Source organism: Porites lutea, chromosome 2 (genome assembly GCF_958299795.1).
Source record: "Porites lutea chromosome 2, jaPorLute2.1, whole genome shotgun sequence".
NCBI lineage: Eukaryota > Metazoa > Cnidaria > Anthozoa > Scleractinia > Poritidae > Porites > Porites lutea.
In genome coordinates this window covers 54,287,109-54,313,400 of record NC_133202.1, presented here as the reverse complement: position 1 = coordinate 54,313,400, position 26,292 = coordinate 54,287,109, and the positions used below count along the sequence as shown (strand labels likewise).

The 26,292-nt window shown below is 39.0% G+C and overlaps 2 protein-coding genes across 2 annotated transcripts in view; both read left to right on the top strand.

Annotated features, from left to right (window-relative positions):
• The first annotated feature begins 522 nt into the window (after positions 1-522).
• On the top strand, positions 523-7,768 carry LOC140927216 (organic cation transporter protein-like). Its single transcript, XM_073376856.1, has 9 exons — positions 523-1,047; positions 1,266-1,494; positions 2,240-2,438; positions 2,986-3,192; positions 3,457-3,591; positions 6,211-6,308; positions 6,645-6,756; positions 7,085-7,157; positions 7,548-7,768. The coding sequence occupies exons 1-9, from the start codon at positions 763-765 to the stop codon at positions 7,737-7,739; spliced, it is 1,530 nt and encodes a 509-aa protein (XP_073232957.1). The 5' UTR covers positions 523-762; the 3' UTR covers positions 7,740-7,768.
• A 3,916-nt stretch (positions 7,769-11,684) lies between these two features.
• Positions 11,685-26,292, top strand: part of LOC140929056 (solute carrier family 22 member 15-like) — a 23,311-nt gene continuing 8,703 nt past the window's right edge. Inside the window, exons 1-8 of the mRNA XM_073378882.1 lie at positions 11,685-11,786; positions 13,978-14,267; positions 14,490-14,718; positions 15,463-15,661; positions 16,450-16,656; positions 17,617-17,751; positions 20,745-20,842; positions 21,127-21,238. Coding sequence (XP_073234983.1) covers positions 13,983-14,267; positions 14,490-14,718; positions 15,463-15,661; positions 16,450-16,656; positions 17,617-17,751; positions 20,745-20,842; positions 21,127-21,238 — 1,265 coding nt within the window. The 5' untranslated portion in view covers positions 11,685-11,786; positions 13,978-13,982. The remainder of the gene's footprint in view (positions 11,787-13,977; positions 14,268-14,489; positions 14,719-15,462; positions 15,662-16,449; positions 16,657-17,616; positions 17,752-20,744; positions 20,843-21,126; positions 21,239-26,292) is intronic.

The following is a 26,292-nucleotide window of genomic DNA, read 5'->3' as shown; positions in this document are numbered from 1 at the left end:
AACGCGCACGGAATATTTTCTCATCCCTGATGATGCCGTTGATCGGCTAAAGCTTGGGTTTTAGTTTTTACTTTTTCGACAGCAGTTGAAGGCCTCACTAGAACAGTTTTGTATATTTTTAATTATGCTGCTGAAGGACAAGATGAACAAATTATTAAAAATTGAGATGTTTAGTGTCATCGAGGTACCCCCATTCAGACCCCCTTTTAAATCAGTACGTCAGTACTTTCAATTGTGTCATAACGCGCTGCTAAGGTACTGGACCTTCTTTGATGACTAAGAGAGTGTGTAAAAGCAACAACAACAAGAGGGCACCTGTTGTAAAGTCATTTCATTTTCATTAGGGAGATTAAGATTCACGTTTACCGCAAACGGCAAACGTCAGAGTCAAGTTGAGAATTTCTCAGAATAGAAAATAAGGAGATAAAAACAGTCCCGAACGATTCCAGTGGTTAAAACTGGCAAAAAACTACTTGTTTTTTGTAGAAGCAATAAAGATTAAACGGAAAATAAGGGAAAGACTTGGTCACGTGGTACAAATTCACGTCTGCCGTTTGGCGTAAACGTGAATCTTAATTTCTCTATTAGCTTGAGAAATGAAAAAATTACTTCTCTTGAACTTAATCGGTTACAATCGGTTACACCGTCAACCTCGTAGGAGAGGAGCCTGGGAACGAGGTTGTTTTTAATACACCGTGTTTCCGCCTCGTCGCTTGAACGTTAACAGTTGAACCCTAGATTTGTACTTTTCTTTCAGCTATCATGAAGTCGCAAACCACTGACCGAGTTTTGGAGACCATAGGCAGCTTTGGTCGTTTTCAGATCGTTCTCAACATATTTTCTAACTTAGCATATTCTTTTTGGTGGTCTGTTCCTGTGATGGGAATGGTTTTCATTGCGGGAGAGCCTGGCTGGAAGTGTAAAAATAAAACTACCTGTCCCTTTAATGAAACTATTAATCTCGGAGGTGACAAGTACTCCTTCAGATGTGATATTCCAAGGAAAGACTGGGAGTTTGCTGATGACTTCACTTCAGTTGTAACTGAGGTATCTATTCACTTCACCACAGTATTGCCACCCCCATTTTAATCAATTTTACCCGTTTCTAGTAAATGTCAATATCTCTGATGCTTAGTAAAACCTTTATGCGATCGAATTCAATTATTCAGTGGCGGAAAATTTCGTGAATCAGGAATCCAAAAAGTTTTGAACGTGCATCATTTTGCAAATAACATTCTTGATGTAATATTTCTTTGGATTCATAGTTCGACCTGGTGTGCGATCGAGGATCTTTGGGTTTCGTATCAACCTCCGTTATCTTCGCCGGTTTTTTCATCGGGAGCATTGTTGTGAGTCCAATCTCTGACAAGTTTGGCAGGAAGCTTCCCCTTTTCATCTGCGGCTTTTTGTGCTGTGTTTTCCATTTTGCTTCATCCTTTGCTCCTGTCTTCTGGTTGTTTGCTCTTTCTCGAGCCATCATTGGGTTTATGATTGGTGAGACTTATAATTTTTTTTTTATTTTACTTAATGCAAGTGAGTTTTTCAGCTTTCATTCACAAGGGTTTCGGTGGTAATTCATACTTAAAGTACTGCATCTCTAGCCTTGGTTCCAAAGAAAATCCAAAGGTGTTTGCTCAGTGTAAAAGGTTTAAGTTTGCGAAGGTTAGGCCTAGGTCAAACGTCTAATTTTCATGAGACGAACCAAACTTAATTTTGGTCGACCTAAATTGAGTTAAGATCGTCTGTTGGGTCAGTCATCGACGCGTCGAACACCCAATCAACAAACAAACAATCAAACCAAAAATACCATTTTCAATAAATGTTCTCCCCAACGAGGCTAAATATACTTTATCATACCAATTTTTAATTTTTAGTTATTAATAAGTTCGTTTCCTGTGAAGAACTGAGCCAGACGTCGAACTTTTCGTGAACTCAACTCACTAAGTTTGGTTCGTCTTATGAAAAGTTCGACGTTTTGCCTGTACCTTAGGTATAGGATTGTTGATTTTAGAGATATTATGCGCTCTTTGTGTTCCATAAATCAAGTGAAGGCCGTTTTTACCATAACCACAAGTCAGTAGGCAGTCATAGGCTCGAGTTTCTGTTCCATGCCCAAACTTGATCATGTTTGTCGTAGGTTCTAACCTTTCAATAGGGTCAACGATTATGGATGTCGAAAGACAGGGAGGGTTATTGAGTTATTGAGTCCAGAATTAACTCATTGATCTTTTTTTGTAAGGTGCGTTCAGCATCCCGTTATTTGTGCTGTTAACGGAATTCTCTGGTGTACGTCATAGGGGAATGACAGGGGGGATGGTATGGACTGGTTTCCTTTTGATGGCCATGGCTTTGGCGGGGTGTGCATACGCCATACGGGATTGGAGAACCTTCACCATGGTGACCGGAGCCCCGGGAATTCTTCTCGTTTCTGGCTGGTTGTAAGTAAAACCAAAGTGTCTGTCTGGGACGACGACAACGACGTCAGTCCACATTTGAATTTAATTGAAGTAACGGCTTTCCCAAAGGATAAAAACAACTGTCTTCGTAAAGCGAATCTGTAAAGTTTACCTTCACTCCTTTCCTTTCCCTTCGCCACCCCCTTTTCATTCCGTATTTTTGCATTTTGCCCGAAGTTTTTTCGCTAATGGGTATATGAAAATCAGCTCCCAGCTGTTGACTTGCGAGCTCAACAGGTAGTGAGCTGTGCACCAGTATCGCAGAGGTCTTGAATGGCAATTTCACAATATAAGCCTCAATTTCAGGTTTTCTTTCCGCACTGTAGCGTCTACAACTGCGATGACTTTGGTCACGTTTAAAGTTTTGTTGTTATTGTTGTTATATGTTCAAAGGGTAAGCCCTTTAGAAGGGTGGTGTTACTGCATAGTAGATTGTACCGTTGTAAGAAAGAAAAAATAAAGTAAAATTGCTTTTGGTGTGATAAATACATGATAAATCATGTATGAATTATTTATAATTTTTTTCTAGTTTTATCCCAGAATCTGCTCGTTGGCTTCTTAAGAAAGGACGGCAATCTGAAGCAAGAACAATTCTCGCTAAAGTTGCACGATCAAATAAAAAAGAAATGCCAGAGGTAGAACTGAAATTGCCAAAAGAAGAAACACTTGGTGACTTACGAGATCTGTTTTCTTCGCGAAAAATGGCTCACAGGACCCTAGTCTCTTGGCTTATCTGGTAAGGGTGTTTTTGTTTTTACAAGAATATCATAGTTGTACAATATTGCTCGAAAGAAAAATAAATCAAATTACCCTGACTTGTTCCTTCGCTAATAAACATGTGGTAAGGGATGCTTAGACATAATTTTGAAGGAGGCTGAGTACGAAATCATGAGGAATTACGCAAATTAAGGAGGGTGTTGTTCCGGGTTGTAAGATTCTCTTATAACTTTTGGCAGAAAATTGCCCACAATTTATGTTCTGCTTGTTCTCTGTTCATTAGGTTTGCTGCCTCCTTTGTTGCATGGGGTATAGCCTTTGCGTCTCCATTTGTTGGAGGTAATATGTACGTGAACGTTGTGATTACGTCCTCTGCCGGCGTGCTTGGATATCCAGTTAGTGGGATTTTGACTCTAAGGTAATTGAACTAATTTTAATCGAACTTGTAGCTTTATCGGCTTCTGCTTTGGGGTATAGTAAGATGTACATTTGTAGATACCCGAAACAGGGAAGGCCGGAATTTCAAGAGACTCGCCAATAATTTTAAAAAGTAGAACTTTTTTCTTTTCAAGCCTCGGACGTACACGCAAATTTATACCCCCAACGTGGTACAAGTTGATGGAACCCTTCCCAAAGTTTTCGATATGTTGCAGTTTTTCAAACGAGTTTGCCTTCAGTGGAAAGCATTTGATCTTCTCAACAAGATGAGGTATATTTTATGGGTCGTGGAGCTGCTGGAGGCCTGTGACGTCACCAATAATGGTCGCCCACTTGGCCGCCATCTTGGATTTTACCAAGAATTAGAAATCAGGTTAAAACCGCGAGAAATTGTAATTTTTTGTGCTTGACATGGAAAATCACACATAAATAAGCAGTTTGCATCGTTTTAGCCGCAACGTTTACTTTTATTATTGAAAGAAGTTGAAAAAAACATGTATTTTCACTCAAAAATGGCTTGACCACCTGCTACTTATGACGTCATATCTCGTAACCATAGAAACTGAACATCACTAAACTCGTCTCAAAATCTGCGCGAGGGATGAACGAACAGCTACTGAAAACGTCAGGTGCTGATGTTTTATCCTCTAGGAAACAACACCCTTCATGTACGTCCGAGAAATAAAATGTGTTATAGCATTAATAGGATTTAATGGAGCCGAAACCAATTGTGGAATTGCACGCATTTTAGGCATCCTACTGATAAACAGTTGCGACACGTAGATATATATTTTTTAGCAACTAAGATAATTTGCAGTCTGTCTACTTTGAATATCTAAAAAACGTCGATCAAATACAAAATAGAAAATCAGAAAAAAAAATTGAACAACTAAACCAGACAAGACACAAATTTTAGCGGCCTCTTCCTTTTTGACCAGATGGTTGTGAGCGTAAAGATGAGTGTAAATATAAGGGCTGTTTTCCGGGGAAAACAGTGGCCGCTGTGGGAAGATGACCGTGGTAGCGAAGTGTGAAGTTTGCCCTTATCGCAGGTTGCACTATACAAAATAACCTTGAACTGGAAGAGCATAACCTACAACAGAGTTTTATAGGGAGAGATCCGATAGGGTAGCAAAAATTCCTTTTACCCAATCTTTTACATAGACATTCACGTGTATGTTCAAAATAATTCCTAGTTTAAAAACATAGCTAAAACATGCCTACCTCCATCGATCCATCGATGTTCAGTTCATCTTCGATAGTGTACGTTTAGGTTTGTCCAGCTCCGCAAATATTCTCCAAGTAGCAGATGTCGCCCTTCGAGTTGTCTTCTTGCTGTTCTTGCCATATTTTTAGCTATTTTTTCGTCTAGTTCTTACTCTTGAAACGAGTGAAATTTCCGCCATTTTTTCAAGTTCACAACCAAAACAACTCAACCTCGTCCCCAGGCCTTCTCGGTTAACGGTGCCTTATTCTGCGAAAACGCTGCATTTTTGACGTCATTTCCTCGTCAAAGTCAAAATTCTTCCAAATTTGTGCATCAGTAACTGGTTATGGTGAATTAAACGTGTGCTTTTAGCCAATCAGAATCAGGGAAATATTTTGAATGAATGATAATTGTTATTTATGTGGAGGCTACCCTGTATGAATGTGTCGTTAATGTTCGTATTCAGCGGTAACTTTTAATTCGAAACTGGACAAATTTTCCTGAAAAAATCGTTCGTCTTACGTCCGTCCCTCCGTCCGTACGTCCACCCTTTCACGCTAGCGGATGTGTAGTATCTTAGTTTTTACCTTCCAAAACCAAGGAATATACAAGTTGCACTTAACTTGATATTGGGCATCCATGTCATGATCAATAGGCCATTTTACAGTTATGGATGGAAGCGAGGTTGACGGTGACCTTGTTTTGATACAAACCTTCATGCTTTATTATGTAAATCAAGTTATTCTTATGCTAACTAGTAGTTTCCAAGAACAATTTCCATAACAAAGCAAAGAAGGTTTGTATCAAAACAAGGTCAGCCTCAGCCTCACATTCACTCGAAGGCTAGGGTGCTAAGTCCACAAATGTAAAATGGTCTATTGACAGCTGCCAAAACAGGATACCCGCTGAACAGTGCAGTGACTGTATCCCAGGCCCACATGTACAACTCACTGAAGTGACGTGTTCTTTTAAAGGCTCTCTGCTAACATTTATGTATTCAAGTCATCGCAGGCTCAGAAAACTTTACTTTAGGAAGATGGTTCTTAAAAGCACTCACGAGGGCTTCGCTTTTAGGTCTTGGCTCGATCTATATTCAAAGTGGACAGACTGCAAATTATAGTAGTTGCTAAAAAATATATATCTACATGTCACAACTGTTCATCAGTATGATGCCTAAAATGCTCGCAATTCCACAATTGGTTTCGGCGCCATTAATTCCTAGACGAACTGCAGAACATTTTAGGAGGAGCCACCCGCCATGTGAGCATATATTATACTATCTGTTCTGGTCAAAAAAGTCTCAAAATCTTAATGGTTACTGCACTAGGTTTCTGGAAAGGTAACATGCCTTGAAAGAATTGTTTATATTTCTTTCAACTATTTTTTTCAAAGGTTTGGTCGCCGAAAAATTCTCATGGTCTCTTTTTTGGGAGCTGCTGTTGGTGCAATAGGTGCGGTCCTACTCACTGACAAAGCAGAGGACGATCAAGGTACGTCATCAACTTAAATGGCATGAAAAGGATGCAAATATCGAGTATCGTTTAGCACTCGCATTCTTTCCTACGCAATGTAAGAGGCAATAAATTTCAATTTTTTTTAAAAAATCAAACACTTACTTATGTAGTGAGATCACCAATAAATCAATAAACAAGAAAGGAAAGGAGAGAAAAGAAATAAGCTAGAAGCCACTATCGCTAAAGCAACTTTTAAAATCTCAGCTCCTTATTACCGCCTATTCTGATCAACTGAATGCCGCCCTTGAACTAGCTTAACTTAGACTGATGGCTGCATTATCAACCAACATCTTTTCTCAATCTATTCCTCAGGATACTTGGCAGGGAAAATATTCATGTCTATGGTGGTTGCCAAGTTTAGCATTGAGATTGCATTTTCGTTGGTGTATATTTACGCTGCGGAGCTGTTTCCGACAACTTTAAGGTGAGAGACTTTACTATATCGCTGTCGGTTTTTGATTCCTTAATTGCTTTAGAGTCGTGGCTGATAACCAAAAAATTTTGCCACGAGTTTTTTTCGTTCTACAGTTATTTTGCTCATGTAACGAGAAACCACTGAAAAGCTAATATTCATAAAAAAATTTGACGGCCAACCAATCCCCCTCCCTTTTTCCCTTTCTCCCTATGCCCTACTCCAGGCTAGGCCAATAATGAATCTCTGCATCTCAAATTTACGTTACAAACCTAACAAATTAGCATAACAGCTACAGTTTTGCATTAACGGTTCAAACTTGTTCTTTCGTTTTTCTCAGGAGTGTTGGCATGGGAACATCAACAGCATCAGCTCGTGTGAGCGCTTTTGCTGCTGCTTACGCGCCTCTTTTGGTAAGTGACCACCCCGATTGTCCTTATCGATTGGGCCTAGGGGAAGGGCCCTTAGGAAACTTGTACAGTTTTAGCAGCCGCCGCCGCCACCGTCGTTGTTGCATAAGCTCCCTTTTGACTCTCGTTCCAAAACAATAAGAAGCGAAGGATGTTCCGAGTTGCGAGAGCTAATCAAAACGCGCAAAAACTAATTTCTGTCCACTGATTTGGTAAATACCAGGAGACTAATACTTATAACTGGTAGCTAAATCTTTTTTTTTTTTTATGGTTCGACTGTTACAAAGGTTTTACATGCATTTTGATGACTCAATTTTTTTTTCACTAGTAATAGGACCGGCTCTCAGCGACATTTCAGGTTAACTCAACGTTCGCTTCCCCTTTCTTTTTCAGCTCACCGTTCACCGTTTCTTGCCGTTTGGAATAATGGCTGGCCTCGCAGTTGCAGCAGCAATTGCAGTTATGACTGCACCTGAAACCCATAACCAACCCACCTTGGAAAATTTGTGCCTCGATCAAAATGATGACGATAAAAACAACAAAAATGCTGATAATGTGGACAGCGAGAAAAGCACCTTGATGTAAATTACCTCCTCGCTACAAATATATGTTGAAAAAAATCACCGATTTTGGTACCGGGCGAGCAGTCATGGTTTCTCCAAGCAGGAGGCTAAGCTAAGGGACCGGTCATTTTTATCACCGGGGGGGGGGGGGGGGGTCGGAGGATTTTTGGGGGGATTTTTAGGAGAACAGAGGGGGGGATCAGTCGTAACTGAGAGCCCAAAAGGGGGGGATCACTGAAAATTTTGGAAGGATTCAGAGGGGGGACCACTCAAATCTGCTTGAACAATGCCAGTTTGAAAGCATACAACATAAATGTGCCCATTCTGCTGGGAGATGATAGCATTTGCAATCTCAATTTGTTCTAACACAACTTTATTTAAAAAACGGAAGTCTGTCACACTGGCGAATGTGTGCATTTCAATTTATATCGAGAAAGCTTTGTTTTAACGCTTTTATATTTTTCCTTTTATAACGTGCTCATGACTTAGCTAATATTCATCTTTAAACATGACAGGTGAATTCTAAATTGTGAACTATATAAACTTCTGATAACTGAAACATTGTAAAAAGCGTGTTTGTTTGTTTTTTCTGAGTTAAATACGTACCGAAATGCTTCAGAAAACAGTAAGGCCGAAATACCCGGTGCGGCATATCTTAGTAAAACAGAGAGTTTCACTGAGGACCACTACGTCCGAGGAGAGCTCTTTTATGAATTTTGTCGGGATGCCTGCAATAAGCAAAACGATGCAAGCTCCACACTCTGTTCCTGGTGTACCAACAACAGATGGGTAACAGTAACAGTAACAGTAACAGAAAGAATCCCTCAGCCTGTGCCAGACAAGCAAAATCCTGGGTACTTTATGGATGTGTACGAAACGCCGACAACAGGTAATGCTCCAGACGATTATCAACCGAGGAAATGTCTGAAGGACTTGTACGAACAAAAAGCCATCTCTGCAGGCAATCCAAATACCATCGCTGCTTTCTGTGCAACCTATAGTGTCGAGGAAAAGCATGTCATTGAATACCTAGGCCATCTAAATGATATCAACATCAGGAAGGATATTAGAACAAGAGAGGCTAAGGAGAAAAAAAGGTTAGAAGAGGAACTAACATACAAGGACTACCAGTGGGGCATACTTATTGAGAATGGCAAAGTTGAAAAGCTGAAGGTGAGACAGCTCGACCTGTACCTTAAGGAACATGGCCTGACCACTGTTGGTATAAAGCTGGACAAGATAAAGGCAATTCGCTACCATTACTATCGACAGAGAAGTCCAGGCAACGGGAATGAGTTGTCCAGCAGTGAGGAAGAGAGTGAAGAATCAAATACGGAGTTAGATGATGACGAGGACGAAGATGATCCTGTCATTGCTGATCTCGATGAACAGTCAACTGTTCGTATGCCAGTTTTAACTTTTGTACCAGACGACCAAATAGCTGAAGTTACTGTACAAGCAAACACTGGATGAAAAAAAAAAAAAGGAAAACAAAAAGAAAACAAACAAAAAAACGAACAAAAAAAATTATAAAAATGTGAGCAAAGCTACAAAGGCTGATCTATTACACTATAGATGAAAATAAAAAAGGAGACAGGAACAGTGGCCGATCCTAGCCCTTCCAGATGGCCGAATTGTCGCTAAATATGACCTGCTGATAGGGACTTAGCGGACTGCTATTTGGCACTCTAAAAAAAGTAACTTTGCAGTTTCAAGCACTGATTGCAGTTTCAAGCACTTTGCAGTTTTAAGCAAGATTGCTTGTATGTCAACTGAATTCAGATGTCTGGATCCAGACTAGAAAAAGACACGGATCAAGAGACACTTTTAAAAAAAGACTGCGCGATAACGGCTTTATTATGCTGTAAGTACATCATAGTTAGAAATACTACCTGTATATGAACGTTTAAAACACTAAATATACACGTCGAAAGATGAATATGGGTACAAAGACATGGGGGGGGGGGATCACAAAAGTTATATATAGTTATGAGGGGGGATCACTTCAATAAAATAACATTTAAAGGGGGGATCGGCTAAATTTCATCGTGTTTAGCCCAAAATCCTCCGACCCCCCCCCCAGGCGATAAATAATGACCGGTCCCTAAGAAGGGAGAAAAACACTGCGAGAGGCTGTTTGCCTCCTTGACGAATAAATTAACTTTGAACAGGTAAACCTGTTTAAAAAAGAAGCTAAAGCTCTCGCGCATTTGCTTACGCTTATAATTGCTACATTGACACGAGCCTGCTGTACTCGTTTTTCAATGACGCGGAATGGCGACCAGGTTGCGACCAAGTACAATGTGGCAATCAATGTCCCACGAGCAAAGGAAGTTAAATATCTTTTGACGTTTTAATGTAGACGTCAGCCGCGTCACGTGGACGTACACGCTCCATGGAAAAGCAAACGGTCGCTCGCACTGCTCTCTCTCACTTGGTAGCGTAGCGTCCGGCCTGGAGAAATAGGGTAAAGTTTTGGTTATGTGGTAAGAAAGCAATATTTAGCTGTCCAGTCAATCTAGAGTTCATTTCAATGTTATTTTGTTTTATGGTCCAACAAAGATCCGGCTACAATTCACTACTGCTTCTGTTAAAACTGATGTAGTAATTAGGCACTGTGTAGCGCCAGAAAATATCCATACCCTCCCCACGTAGGGCATTTTTGCTTTAGACCCCCCACCCGCCTGGAATTTCCATTCCAGGGGGGTGCCTGTCAGACCCTACCACCCCCTGCAATTTGCGTAATTTCCAACTTGGTTAGGCACCCCTGAAAAGAATATTTCCATCAAAAAAGCTGTTGCATTATACTATTAGGCGAAAGATAATTGTTGGTAAAGTGAGGAAAACATATTTTTATTTATGTGAAAGCAGTGTCTAATAATCTCAATTTTGCCTTGTGAAGGTTTTCCTTTAGTTAATAATTAATGCCAAGTCACTAAGACACATGGAGGGGATACCTTACACAACACAAATATTGCTATCTGCAGAAGAACCAGTTAAATTTAAACTAAACATCGAGTGGAGTTAATTAAATTACTCCCTTTCAGTTCGCTCATTCGAATAGTGCCGTTTTAAGCATTTTAATATGCGATTTTTTGTTTCAATTAATGTCTTCCTTTGTAATAGCGCTAGGATTCTAATTAAGACTTCACGCCGCGAAGACATGCACCAGTCTATAATTTTAGTATTGATGTAAATTTAAAATTAATAGAGCGCAGTAAAGTAATATGTTATGAATAGTTTTATAAACATGAAACGATATGTATGATCTATGTTACATAAACATTGAATTACCTTACCTGCGATATGCTGTTGTCATTTTGCCTCAAAAGCGGGTTGTTTTTTTTTCACAGTAAACGGCGAACTCAAAATCGTTCAAATTCGTTAAAAAAACGGCTCAGTGAGGCAAAAGGACGACAACATATCGCACGTAGGTAAGGTAATTCAACGTTTATTTAAGATTGATTTATATACATACTTAGTGATATATGGCTAAGGTGAAGCAAAAGGTAAATCCAGTACATTTACCATGATAAAATAACAATCGGCTACACACACAGATTGTGTGGGTGCCCTGTGGTCTTACAAGCAGTTGCCCACCTTGTAATACCATAAGTCGGTCTGTAAACAAGCAGCTAGAAAGATAGAATAGAATGTTCAGCAAGTAAATCTGCCTGGGAAAAGAGTTGTTCGTTAACATGATATTAATCAACGAAGAAAAATTCTCACCTTGTTAAACATAAAATTACGTACAAAGATGAAAGAACTTAAAATTACAAGTGTTCGACGGCCGATGAAAATGTTTCAAGCTCTCTTTGAAAACTTGAGCCTTCTTCCAATACAATAGGAGTTGACAGCTGACTTAAATATAATCACTACAAATATTCCGTGAATGCGGTTTTAAAAGCCGCTTTCGCATTAACCCTTACGGCTTAAAAGCCCCAAGAGTGGTCAGCATCAAATTTCTCCGTTCTCCATGACTGCAAGAAGGCGTCTTAAACTGCCCGCCGTGTGAGGACTTTACAATTATTCCGACTGAGTTTTAGAACTTTGACGCGGTTTTAAAAAGGTTAGTGTTCTGCAAAGGGCAATTTAGGGCGCCGCAAATAACGTAGATTATCACTCCGGGCCATAACCATTTCTGGATACTCGATGACATCATCAATACAACAAGCGAATAGGTAATAGCTTCGGTTGTGATTGGAGGGAGAAATTCTGTGGAAAAGTCAAGCAAAGAGGCTTTCTGCGAGAGCTCAAATTAAGGAAACGCCTCTCTTTGTTAACGTTTTCAGGTATGCAGACTGACCAACCTTTTGAGTATGTAAAATCGGCATATATTCTTAATAACCGAGGAATCACGCGAGCGCCGAAAGGGCTAGCCCCTTTGGGGGGGTCTGGGGTCATTCTCCTCCAGAAAATTTTAAAATCTTGACCCTCTGAAACGCTATTTCTAGTGCTCTGAGAGGACAATTGAGAGGACAATGTTCGCTAAATGGATTGTTTTTTATTCTTATTTTTATTTGCGTGGCGTCGCGTACAAGTACTCGATTTTATTGTATATTTCGTTCGGTTTCGGTTTCTGGATATCCGTTTCAGTAAAGTATACTTTATTACGTGTTCTTTTATAATTATTATAAGAATTCATTTGGAAAACAAAACAGATGCCAAAATCGGGATTTTTCCTATCCCGATCGTATATTGGTTGGGATTCGGGATTTTCAAGCAAAATCGGGAAAATCCCGACACAACCAAAACGGTTGGACAGTCTCCATATGTAGCAATTTTTTTTGTTCCTACAAAAAAATGTTTTCAAAAATTAGAATAAATTTGCTTGCGATTTGTCAAGATTCCTGCCGAGTGGTGCCCAACTTTTATGTTCGAGTGCTCGGATATTGAAAGTCTAGTTATGGAGCAAACTAGGCGCTGACTCCCTTTGTTCAGAGCTGTCGGAGAGTTGTGTAATTCTTACTTTGTAACTGTTTGTGTCGCAAGCCGTTGCAAATTTTTGTTCTTCATTGAATTAAAAATCCAGTTACATGGCATGGTATTCCGTAGTTTTTGAAAACTACATTTTATAACACGCAAGCTCACATGTACGCCTGGATGTATTCCGGGCAGGAATGAATGAGCTGCATATTCAATATCTCGTTACACTTTGTGACCCTTTGTCGTCTCCGTGCATGGAAAAAATCTGATGCGGAGCAGGATAGTGCCGTGTCATGTTCTGATTAATCTCTTCGTAGCGGTTAGATATATACAGTGGAGGATTCCAAACTTTTCAAACTGAGCAAATCTTTTTTCTTTTTTTTTTTTTTTTCATTCTTTCTTTTCGTAACTACAAAGGCTGCGTATATAACTGCGATGATCTTCCTTCAAATAATTCTTCACCCCACAGTTTACATATATGACTTTCATATATTCATAATGTCATCATCATCCTTTAACGGGTTTAAAACGGCTCAAATTTACAGCACAGCAAAATAAGACATTGTTTACAATAATCTTGAGAAATAACATTGAGCTGAATAGGGCTCTACAATGACAAAATATAAGCAAAGCTTTGGAAAATGTGTAAGTAAAATTCAAAAAATGATACGTAATAAAAAGCTTTGAATTATAGATAAATCATAACATTAATAATTTGCGTCATCGATAAACTCACCTGTGAGACTTTGGAAAATAAACCACTCGGCTGCCGGATGTATAGTTTTTATGAATTTTACGAGTAGTATCTAAAACACTCGTGTCTATACAATAAATCATGTATTCCCTAACAATTCCTTTACTGATTATTTAATCCTACTTTCTGATTCAGATTTAATAAATATTACGTTAAGGCTAAGGTTGAATCTTAAAAGGTTGAAAATACTAAAAGAATTAATAAATAAATGAAATAATTTAAAAGTCTCTTAACGTGTGACTTTGAAAGATTCCCGCCCGGCCTCCCATTTTCTACTGAAAAGCTTTGGGAAAAGGCTGGATATAATCGGAAACCACAGGCATTATATGAAATTTCATTTGCACAAATTTTTTAAAGCAGAATTTAAAGAATGTATTCTTAAAGAAACAAAGCTTTGATATGAGAAAAATTAAAGAAGAACACACATCATTCGACATCATATTTTTGTGAGTAATAAAATTAACCAATCAACCATACAAACATAGAAAAACCCGGCACAATTCAAGATTTAACTTTGAAAGTTTCCGCCTCGTCGCTTGGACGTTAACGGTTGAATCCTAGGTTTGTACTTTTCTTTCAGCTATCATGAAGTCGCAAACCACTGACCAAGTTTTGGAGACCATAGGCAGCTTTGGTCGTTTTCAGATCGTCCTCAACATATTTTCTAACTTAGCATACTCTTTTTGGTGGTGTGTTCCAGTAATGGGAATGGTTTTCATTGCGGGAGAGCCTGGCTGGAAGTGTAAAAATAAAACTACCTGTCCCTTTAATGAAACTATCAATCTCGGAGGTGACAAGTACTCCTTCAGATGTGATATTCCAAGGAAAGACTGGGTGTTTGCTGATGACTTCACTTCAATTGTAACTGAGGTATCTATTCACTTCACCACAGTATTGCCACCCCCATTTTAATCAATTTTACCCCTTTCTAGTAAATGTCAATATCGCTGATGCTAGGTCAGTAGACCCTTTATGCGATCGAATTCAATTATTCAGTGGTGGAACATTTCGTGAATTAGGAATCAAAAATGTTTTGAACGTGCATCATTTTGCAATTAACATTTTTAATGTAATATTTCTTTGGATTCATAGTTCGACCTGGTGTGCGATCGAGGATCTTTGGGTTTCGTATCAACTTCCGTTATCTTCGCCGGTTTTTTCATCGGGAGCATTGTTGTGAGTCCAATCTCTGACAAGTTTGGCAGGAAGCTTCCTCTTTTCATCTGCGGCTTTTTGTGCTGTGTTTTTCATTTTGCTTCATCCTTTGTTTCTGTCTTCTGGTTGTTTGCTCTTTCTCGAGCCATCATTGGGTTTATGATTGGTGAGACTTATAATTTATTTTTATTTTATTACTTAATACAAGTGAGTTTTTCAGCCTTCACTCACAAAGCTTTCGGTGGTAATTCATACTTAAAGTCAGTACTCCATCTCTAGCCTTGGTTCTGAAGAAAATCCAAAGGCGTTTGCTCAGTCTAAAAGGTTTAAGTTTGCGAAGGTTAGGCCTAGGTTAAACGTCCAATTTTCATGAGACGAACCAAGCTTAATTTTGATCGATCTAAATTATTGAGTGAAGATCGTCTGTTGGGTCAGTCATCGACGCGTCGAACACCCAATCAACAAACAAACAATCAAATCAAAAACACAATTTCAATAGCCTCACGAACGAGGCTAAATATACTTTATCATACAACTTTTCAATTTTTAGTTATTAATAAGTTCGTTTCATGTGAAGAACTGAGCCAGACGTCGAACTTTTCGTGAACTTAACTCACTAAGTTTGGTTCGTCTTATGAAAAGTTCGACGTTTTGCCTGTACCTTAGGTATAGGATTGTTGATTTTGGAGATATTATGCGCTCTTTGTGTTCCATAAATCAAGTGAAGCCCGTTTTTACCATAACCACAAGTCAGTAGGCAGTCATAGGCTCGAATTCCTGTTCCATGCCGGAACATGATCATGTTTTTCGTAGGTTCTAACCCGTCAATAGAGTCAACGATTATGGATGTCGAAAGAAGGGTTATTGAGTTATTGAGTCCAGAATTAACTCGTTGATCTTTTTTTATAAGGTGCGTTCAGCATCCCGTTGTTTGTGCTGTTAACGGAATTCTCTGGTGTACGTCATAGGGGAATGACAGGGGGGATGGTATGGACTGGTTTCCTTTTGATGGCCATGGCTTTGGCGGGGTGTGCATACGCAATACGGGATTGGAGAACCTTCACCATGGTGACTGGAGCCCCAGGAATTCTACTCGTTTCTGGCTGGTTGTAAGTAAAAACAAAGTGTCCACCGCGGACGACGACAACGACTTCGGTCCACATTTGAATTTAAAGAAAAGTTACGGCTCTCCCAATGACAAAAACAGCTGCTCGAAATTACAATGTCTTCGTAAAGCGAATCCGTAAAGTTTACCTGCACTAGCATCAGCTCTATAAAGACTGCCAAGGGTATACAAAGCACTTACTTTGATCAGTCCCTGCAAAAGTCTTCTTGACTGTAACGTTTTCAATTTTATCTATTTTGACTGATCACGATATTTTTGGATCCGACGTTGAGCAAGATTGTTCGTACACGGTTTTTGCAGTGTTTTTTTTACCTTAACTAAACAAAGCACTAATTATTAGCGGTGCCTAAGGCCAAAAAATGCCTTCTTTTCTTTCCCTTCGCCACTCCCTTCTCATTCTGTATTTTTGCATTTTGCCCAAAGTTTTTTCACTAATGGGTATATGAAAATCAGCTCCCAGCTGTTGACTTCCGAGCTCAACAGGTAGACCTGTGCACCGGTATCGCAGAGGTCTTGAATGGCAATTTCACAATATAATCCTGAATTTCAGGTTTTCTTTCCGCACTGTAGCGTCTACAACTGCGATGATTTTGGTCATGTTTAAAGTTTTGTTGTTATTGTTGTTATATGTTCAAAGGATAAGCCCTTTAGAAGGGTGGTGCTACTGTATAGTAGATTGTACCGTTGTAAGAAAGAAAAAAAAGTAAAACTGCTTTTGGTGTGATAAATACATGATAAATCGTGCATGAATTATTTTAAATTTTTTCCTAGTTTTATCCCAGAATCTGTTCGTTGGCTTCTTAAGAAAGGACGGCAATCTGAAGCAGGGACAATTCTCGCTAAAGTTGCGCGATTGAATGGTAAAGAAATGCCACAGGTAGAACTGAAAGTACCAAAAGAAGAAACACTTGGTGACTTACGAGATCTGTTTTCTTCGCGAAAAATGGCACACAGGACCCTTGTCTCGTGGCTTATCTGGTAAGGGTGTTTTTGTTTTTACAGGAATATCATAGTTGTACATATTGCTCGAAAGAAAAATAAACAATAATTATTCAGCGAAGTGGAGGCGGATAGTCGTGCATATTTAACGAGCTGCGAAGCGGCGAGGTAAATACCACCACTAATCACCGACAGTGAGGTGAATAATTGTTTTAGTATATACTAAAACAGTGAGATAATTGAGCACAAAAATGATGATTTTCAATTCAAATACTGTTGCCAACGATTACAATTTTGGCGCGTAATGACCGAACGGCCGCCGCTGTCGCTTTTTCTTGCCGACAAATAAAACTTTTGAAGGCATTTGTTCAGCTCTTGCGGGGAAATTTCTTCAAAAGGAGTTGTGAATTCTTTTCGTATTAAAAATCATTCTGTAAAAAAAGATTATTAAATTTAGTTTTAAGATTATTTATGAACAAGTCATCTAAATAAAGTAACGCAAGACTTAAGCTTAATTTGCATTTGTAAACAAAAAACTTTTTCACCGGTTTTATCGATAAATTCGAGTCAAAAAGACAACGCTTTACCTGTTAAAACTTCCACACCGAAATTTGTCACCTTCTTCGTGTATTTCGGGAAAAGCTTGCTTGATTAGTTGTGAAATTTGTTTGTTTGTTACGGCAGCAAACCGGCATTTTGCTCGCAACTTACGCGAGTTTGGCGCCGCTCGCTCGGAGGAACTGGAGGTGAATCAGTGAATAGTGCAGGATATTCACTGGTTGAGTAGCCAATCTGGGCGCGCGAAAAACACTATTTACTGTTTTAGTATATACTAAATCAAATTACCCTGGCTTGTTCCTTCGCTAATAAATATGTGTTAAGCGATGATAATGACCTGAATATTACATAATTTTTGTTGTTCAGCGTTGTAGGATTCTCTTACAACTTTTGGCAGAAAATTGCCCACAATTTATGTTCTGCTTGTTCTCTGTTCATTAGGTTTGCTGCTTCCTTTGTTGCATGGGGCACAGCCTTTGCTTCTCCATTTGTTGGAGGTAATATGTACGTGAACGTTGTGATTGCGTCCTGTGCCGGCGTGTTCGGATATCCAGTTAGTGGGCTATTGGCTCTAAGGTAATTGAACTAATTTTCATCGAATCACTAGCTTTAGGGTATACAAAGATGCACATTTGTAGATACCCGAAACAGGGAAGGGTGGAATTTCAAAAGACTCGCCAATAATGTTAAAAAGTATAACTTTTTTCTTTTCAACCCTCGGACGTGAAGCAAATTTATACCTCCAACGTGGTACAAGTTGATTGAACCCTCCCCAGAGTTGTCGATATGTTGCAGTATTTCGAAACGAGTTTGCCTTCAGTGGAAAGCATTTGATCTTCTCAACAAGATAAGGCATATTTTATGAGTGGTGGTGCTGCTGGAGGCCTGGGACGTCACCAACAATGGTCGCCCACTCGGCCGCCATCTTGGATTTTACCAAGAATTAGAAATCATGTTAAAACCGCAAGAAATCGTAATTTTTTTGTGCTCTTCATGAGAAATCACACATAAATAAGCAATTTGCATCGTTTTAGCCGGAATATTTACTTTTAATGTTGCAAGAAGTTGAAAAAAACGTATTTTCACTCAAAAATGGCTTGACCACCCGCTACTTATGACATCATATCTCGTAACCATAGAAACTGACCATCACTAAACTAGTCTCAAAATCTGCGCGAGGGATGAACAGACAGCTACTGAAAACGTCAGGTGCTGATGTTTTATCCTCTAGGAAAATCGCCCTTCATGTACGTCCGAGAATTAAAATGTTTTATAGCATATCTAAAATACGTCAATCAAATAGAAAATAGAAAATCAGAAAAAAAAAAAACTTGAACAACTAAACCAGACAAGACACAAATTTTAGCGGCCTCTTCCTTTTGGACCAGATGGGTGTGAGCATAAAGATGAGTGTAAATGTAAGGGCTGTTCTCCGGGGAAATAGTGGCCGCTGTAGGAAGATGACCGTTGTAGCGAAGTTGTGCCGTTATAGCGGGTTGGACTATACAAAATGACCTTTTTTTGTTTATCATTGAGCTGGAAGAGCATAACCTACAACAGAGTTTTATGGGGAGAGATCCGATAGGGTAGCAAAAATTTCAGTTACCAAGTCTTTTACATAGATATTCACGTGTGTGTCTCCAACACCTCTATTAGTGGCGCTTATCAATAGTGGAGCTCTCGCGCACGATTGCACGTTCAGCGGAGCACCATGGCTAACAAAATTTGGTTATCTATACATCCAAGAAATAGTCCACTTTGGAGTTCGCTAGATCGCTGAATAACTGAAGTGAAGACGCATTTTTTACAGGCTTATCCTCCATCTGAAGTTAATATATCTACAATTTCCAGCGAGAGGAGGGCCTGTTTGTTAGTCTGTCTATTGTGTATTTAAAAATTTCAAACACTTTGTTGCGGGAATTTGTGAATATTTACTTTAGTACATAATAAAACAGTGGATAGTTATTTTTTTCTGGGCTCTGATTGGCTAGACAATCAGTGAATATCCTGCACTACTCACTGATTCACCTCCAGTTCCTCCGAGCGAGCGACGCCAGACTCGCGTAAGTTGCCTTCCCTGGTTGCCGCCGTATAAACAAACAAAGAAATTTCAGAACTAATCAAGCAAGCTGTTCCCGAAATAAACAATTACTCACCCTTGCGGCCCCGGTAAATACTTACCACTAGCCACCTCCACTTCGGTGAATAATTGTTATTTATGTGGAGGCTGCCCTGTATGAATGTGTCATTAATGTTCGTATTCAGCGGTAATTTTTAATTCGAAACTGGACAATTTTTTCCTGAAAAAATCGTTCGTACTTACGTCCGTCCCTCCGTCCGTACGTCCGCCCTTTCACGCTAGCGGATGTGTAGTATCTTAGTTTTTACCTTCCAAAACCAAGGAATATACAAGTTGCACTTAACTTGATATTGGACATCCATGTCATGATCAATTGACAGCTGCCAAAATAGTATACCCGCTAAACAGTGTAGTGACTATATCGCAGGCCAACCTGTACAACTTACTGAGGTGACGTGTTCTTTTAAAGCCTCTCTGCTAACATTTATGTATTCAAGTTATCGCAGGCTCAGAAAACTTTACTTTAGGAATATAGTTCTTAAAAGCACTCACGAGGGCTTCGCTTTTAGGTCTTGCCTCAATCTATATATTATAGGTAAGGTAAGGCAACTTTATTTAAACACGGTATTTCCTTTAGGTACATTACATTCAAGGGGAGAAAAACTAACTTCCTAACTAATCTAAAATCTAAGATAAAAACTAAAATAATAAAGACGAAAAGAAAACACCTGCTTTTCAAGGAGGTCATGTGTAAAAAAAAATTGTCTCTTAATTTTCCCCTTAAAGATACTAGGGAATGTCAATTGCCGCACCTCCAGAAACAAGCTGTTCCATAACACACTTCCGCTGTAAGAAAGACTTCTTTTATAAAATTCATTACGGGGTTGTAGAACAGCGAGCTTGTATTCATTCTCTCTAAGGTTATAACTAATTAAATCGCAGCGACGAACAAAACGCGAAGTCAGATATTCTGGAGCTGTGTTATTTACAATGCTTTGCATCATTATTGCCTTACTAACTGCGCGCTGATGGACAAGTTTCGACCACTTTAAATTTTGAAATAATCATAGTACTGCAGTCATAATTAGAGAAAGTTAGAACGCGAGCGGCGCGGTTCTGCAATTTTTGCAATTTAGAAGATACGTTCTTAGAACAGTTTCTCCATACTACATTACAATAATCAAAGTGTGGCTGTGCCAGTGAATTGTATACGTTATGTAGAATCTCAAAAGGGAGAAAATACCTAATACGCTTAATCGCACTTATGCCAGAAGCAATCTTCTTAGAGATTTCGTTAATATGACACTCCAAAGAAAGGTTTTTATCGAAGCGGATGTGAACACCTACCATCTGTTGTGGTAAAAAAATACCCACTATCTGTTCTGGTCCAAAAAATCTCAAAATCTTAATGGCTACTCCACTAGGTTTGTGGAAAGGTAACATGCCTTGAAAGAATTGTTTATATTTCTTTCAACTATTTTTTTCAAAGGTTTGGTCGCCGAAAAATTCTCGTGGTCTCATTTTTGGGAGCTGCTGTTGGTGCAATAGGCGCGCTCCTACTCACTGACAAAGCAGAGGACGATCAAGGTACGTCATCAACTTAAATCTCATGACAAGGATGCAAATATCGAGTATCGCTTAGGAGTATTGAGTTCCTTGGAACTTCTGAGCTATTCCCACAACTCGCATTCTTTCCTAAGCAATGTACGAGGCAAATGAATTTTAATTTTTAAAAAAATCAAAAGGAGAGAAAAGTCTCAGCTCCTAAATATTACCCCCTATTCTGATCAACTGAATGCCGCCCTTGAACTAGCTTAATTAGATTGATTGCTACATTAACACCCAACATTTTTTCTTAATCTTTCTCACAGGATACTTGGCAGGGAAAATTTTCATGTCTATGGTGGTTGCTAGGTTTAGCATAGCGATTGCATTTTCGTTGGCGTACATTTACTCTGCGGAGCTGTTTCCGACAACTTTAAGGTGACTTTACTTTCTTTGTTTTTGGCTATTGTTCTCGGCACGGGCTATTGATGCCTTAATTGCTTTACAGTCGTGCCTAATAACTAAAGCATTTTACCGCGAGTTTTCTTCGCTATGAAGTTATTTTGCTGATGCAACGAGACAACAGAAAAGCGATTCTTTATGACAAAATTGATGGCCAACTATAAACCTCTGCATCTCAAATTTACTTCATAAACAAACAAACTAACTACCTAACAAGCAAATTTGCAGGCCTACTCTGGGACCTTAAGTCGCCGTAATTTTAGGCGACTTAAGGCGATTTAAGGCGACTTTAGGCGACTTAAGGAGAAAAAGGTGACATTTAGGTGAGTTACATGTTAGTGTCAATATGTTGCAGTTAATTTTTAATTTCAGTTAATTTTTGGTTTCCCTTTGTTTTAGATTCATTAGCATACATAACCATACCCAGAAACGATGGAAAAATAAAAATTAACTGAAATAAAAATGAACTACAACATATACAAAATCAAAATCTGATAACACTACCTCTCTAGGGACACAATGTTGTAGCATAAGTTAATTCAGTCTTGAAGACATCTACATTAGTCTTCCAAATTTTCAACAATCTCAGCTACCTAATATTTTGAACATTACATATCAAGGTAGCTTGTGTTGCAGGTGTATTCTAACTGTGGTTAGTAACATTCGTGAAGCAGCTCTAATATCCTTGTTCTGGGCCCTGATGCACTAAATGAATTACCAGCATTTTGAGTTCCCCTTCAACATGATTGGCAAATGGACAATGGCATTTTTAACAGTCCAGTCCTGGCATGTTCTCTAATCCTGATACACACACAGGGGGCCCAGAACTAGGATTTTGCCACTGTTTTGCAGATGGACTTAACCCAGAGTTTAGTTCCATCTGTGGCACAGGCTAATATCAAGGGTATTGGTTTAGTATTACATTAGCAGAGACAAAATCTGAGTTAGAAGCAACCAAAAGGGTAAATTTTCTCTTGGTCTTTAAATGCATTATTTCATAATATAAGGGACAAAAAATCAATGGTTCCTGCATTTCTTTTTCCAAAAAATAAAACCATAAAAGTAGAGTATTTCAATACATCTCTGTAACATACTGTGAGCTGGTTTGTAGCAAAAACTTTATATTGAAGTGTCTTTTTTCATAATTTGACAACAAACATTTAAGTAATTAATTTAAAACATCTAAAATCACTTATCGATATCGCACATTATGGAAATGACGATCCCCATTGTATGTCTTGGCAGTTGCTCTGCCAATGTTTGTCCCCACACGCTTGGCTAAGAGGATGTTTTTCCAATTGAATTCAAAACAAAAAGTTTGTAGTTGTCACCGTATATATATTGCTCCTTTCCTGTCTCGGTCAAACAAAACACTTCCAAATACTTGCTTCGCTAGTGAACCGTACTCTCTTATCCATGGTCTCTCTGGAAACTTTCCAGTCGGGTTGATTTCATGAGTGCATTTATGCACCAGCAGAAACGTAAACAACTAAGCTTAGCTTCAACCAGCCTCTCTCGGTCTGTTCCACGCGGCAGCGTTTACGCTCTCAGCACAAAAGGAAGCATTATGCGTCATGTTTAAACCGATGGCAGTACCAAGTGTAAACGTTTCCATTATTATGTCAGAAATTTCCATTTAAAAGGAGATCTTTATACGAAAACGCGAGGTACAACATTCTATCCGCCATTTTGCTTCTCCCAGAATTCCACTGCAGTCGCAAGCTAATTTCCATTGTTTCTCGGTCCCGCCCTCTCCCCGCCTCCAGACCAGTTAGTCACGTGATCAAAACACTACTTTCTGGGCGGCGTACAGGAAAGAACAGTATTATTTCGCTTTTCTACGTTCTTCATCAATAATGATCGATTACATCAAATCGTTTGGTAGGGAGCAATCACGACAACATAAACAAAGAGCAGTATTACTCACCTTCGATGTACAAAGCTTGAATTTCTGTCTGGAAGGGAAGACCTAAAGAGACGACTGTACAAGCTAAGCTAAGTGTTCAAGTTTATAAGAGTGATTGTGTTTCTGTCAATGATAGATGGATATAATTCGACGGTAAATACAGATCAGAGGTTGTGTGCCGGAGAAAAAACTTATCATTAGTTGCTCTTAAAATCTGGGTCGGTAATTTACATGGACACTTTTTTCGATTGACCTTTAGACTTGTATTAACTACCAGAAAATTTAGATTAAAGTGCAACTAACCCCCAAAAATGTTTTTCGCTAAATGAAATCTCCTTATTTTTGTGATTACTTTTGCGAAAAAATTATCGTGATTGACAAAATCCTCGCATTTCCATGGCTGTTTAAAGTTAGGTCTCTTGTGTCCCATTACCGAGGTTCGTGGGAGCTGGGTACGAATGTTGTTGTGACGTCATCGAAGGAGGACATCTGCCGCGAACTCATGAGTAAATGACCGAGAAGCGAGAAAGGGAAAATCATTTTAACTGATTTTAAATGAGGGGGATACTAAAACGACCAAAATTCAACGGAATATGTCTTTAAGTGATTCAAGTTCTGAGAGAAGTTTTAATTCAGAAGATTCTGAGGCAAATGTGGCCGAAGTGGAAGATGAACAAAGTGATCGCGAGTCGCAAGTTTCTTGTGAAAGCCTGGAAAATGACATTGCATATGCCGATCAACCCTTGGCTGATGAAGAATAGCTAAAAAAGTACGAAGAAGAAGTTGTTGAAACAAATAAGCTAGAGCAAGAACTACGGGGAAGACTTGAGGAATCAGTTCATGTGGATTCTTGGTGAGTGTCGGCAAATTTGTAGTATGATCGTGTGAAGATCGAAGTAAAAGCTTATGTAAAATAATCGAGTACTTGCTTGTTTGGCGGCGTGATTGCTGTGATGTATGATGAGAGTTGTTAGCTGTCGCTACAAAAAGTGTTATTTTTGTATGATTCTAGCTACCTTGATTGTTACAGGTGCTCCTGTGGAAACAGCAGCCGTGTTGTCCTTGAGAATTTGAGCGAGTGCTACTGCTGCCAGGAGCTGTAGTTGGTTGCAAAGAAGCCATGTGTAGCGAAAGTGTTCTTGAAGATATTCAACTCGAAACGGCCTTAAGGTGTATCACACAACATCCTGGTTTTGGTCCTGTCTGCCTTCAAAAGTGGAGCTTACGTATGGCTGGCGAACGTGTCAATACCAAAGCCAAACAGAGATATAAACAAACTGGAACCGAAGAAAGGTGAGATAGTTTTTGTTATTTTTGTACCGCATTGGAGTCAAGTACGATCGATATGGTACACACTCGATTTGAAAACATACAAATTCTTTAATACATCGTCCAGCCGAAATTAAATACTTTTCTTGTTGTCTTTTTTTTTACAGTTACTTGCGTAGCATTGCCTACAGGGAGTTTTCTAGGCTTGTCTACAAGCGAATTCCTCTTCCTGCGTGTGCTTACACGGAAATAAGAAAACAATTTCCTGTCGGCAGAGATGAAATCTACACTGGATTCGAACTCGACGAAGATGATTAAGTAAACTTTTTAGGCTTTTTCCCTTGTAAATTATTCTGTTATTAAATTGTTGATCATCTGTTTAACTGTCTGTTTTACTTCATCTTTTGTTGACGTAAACAGTAGATTCATTTTGAACTGTAGCTTTTACCACTATTTTTTTTCCTTTTAACATACAATTTTATAGATTTCAATAAGCATGTAATAAAAAAGAACTAGTGATAAATCAACAGGTGGGGTGTTTGCCCGGGGGGTACTCACGATAATGGCCTATAAAGGGAGGCTCCGCCTAAAAGGGGTATCTTTTTCTGGCTTCAGTATATGAAAGGTAGGGATTTTACTCGTTGAAGCATATGAAAGGGTAGGGAAATCTATCATTTGGGTCTGTGAAATGGCTAGTAGGGCTCACAAATGAATTTTATGGCTTTATAAAGTCAAGAAAACGTTCTATTTGTGTGATTGATTCCAATTTTAAAGGCAGTTCAGTTAAAGCGGTCAAAAGAGATGCAAAGTTCTAAACAAGGTATGTGAAAGGGGTACCAAATGTCAATAGAATTGAAGGTATACGAAAAGGGCACCTTTTTCGTGAAAAATGGTATATAAAAGGGTAAGGAGTTGGACCTCGGGGTGGAACCTTCCCACATAAAAATTTGTTGAGTACCACCCCAGGGGTGTTTGTTGTAAATAATAAAAAAGTCATTATGCAATGAAAATTTATTTTTGCCCGCCAAAAGAGGCCACTGCTAGCACAAAACTTTTTTCCTCTCCATTATGAAAAAGAGCAATCTCCTATAGCCCCTTGTTACGAGAGAAAGAGAGATCAGGAGATGTGTCACTGATAAGAGGTCAGGTCCACAAATCCCCTAGTTCTAGACACAACTACCGTAAATCCTCTATTAAGCCCCCCCGGGGGGCTTATTTTTTTCAAGCACTTTTGAGGGGGGGCTTTATAGAGAGGGGGAGCTTCTTTAATTTAGCAAAACGCATCACCTGTGCAAAAATACCGTGGTATGAGACGGAGTAGACTAATGCGTTGGACAATTACAGTCACTGTCAAAAGTATTTAATTCAGTTGTGGGAGCCTAAAAGTAACAAAAACAAAATTCTTCAAAAAATTGCTTTGGGCCTCATGTTCTTCGGTAATTTTTATGAGAATGGTTACTTGTATTGATTTGTCGTACACAACTTACGAACGAAAATCTCTGGAAAACTCCTCTTATATTTACATTTTTTACCTCTTACATTTAAATGTTTTATATAAACAGCCTTGAAATTTATGATACTATAATACTATAAGAAAATGGTGACAATTGTCCACAGAGAACTAGAGCGCAAAGTTGAGAAAGTAAAGCATATGAAGTTGGAGGTCATGTGGCCGAAGACCAAAAACAATATGAACTTCCAGCCTGAATAAACCATAACTGATCAGTCCACGTTAATTGTTAATTGTTTTGTGAAGAATAAGGATTGGGGGAGGGAGAGGGGGGGGCTTATTAACTTTCCTCCTCTGAAAAGGGGGGCTTAATAGAGGATTTACGGTATACACACAGCCCGCTGA

What these genes read in the sequence shown, in the direction of transcription:
- LOC140927216 (XM_073376856.1), top strand. Translation starts at nt 763, where the DNA reads ATGAAGTCGCAAACCACTGACCGAGTTTTGGAGACCATAGGCAGCTTT. An exon ending in TCACTTCAGTTGTAACTGAG is followed by an intron (nt 1,048 to 1,265) that starts GTATCTATTCAC and finishes TTGGATTCATAG; the next exon opens with TTCGACCTGGTGTGCGATCG. An exon ending in CATCATTGGGTTTATGATTG is followed by an intron (nt 1,495 to 2,239) that starts GTGAGACTTATA and finishes TTTTTTTGTAAG; the next exon opens with GTGCGTTCAGCATCCCGTTA.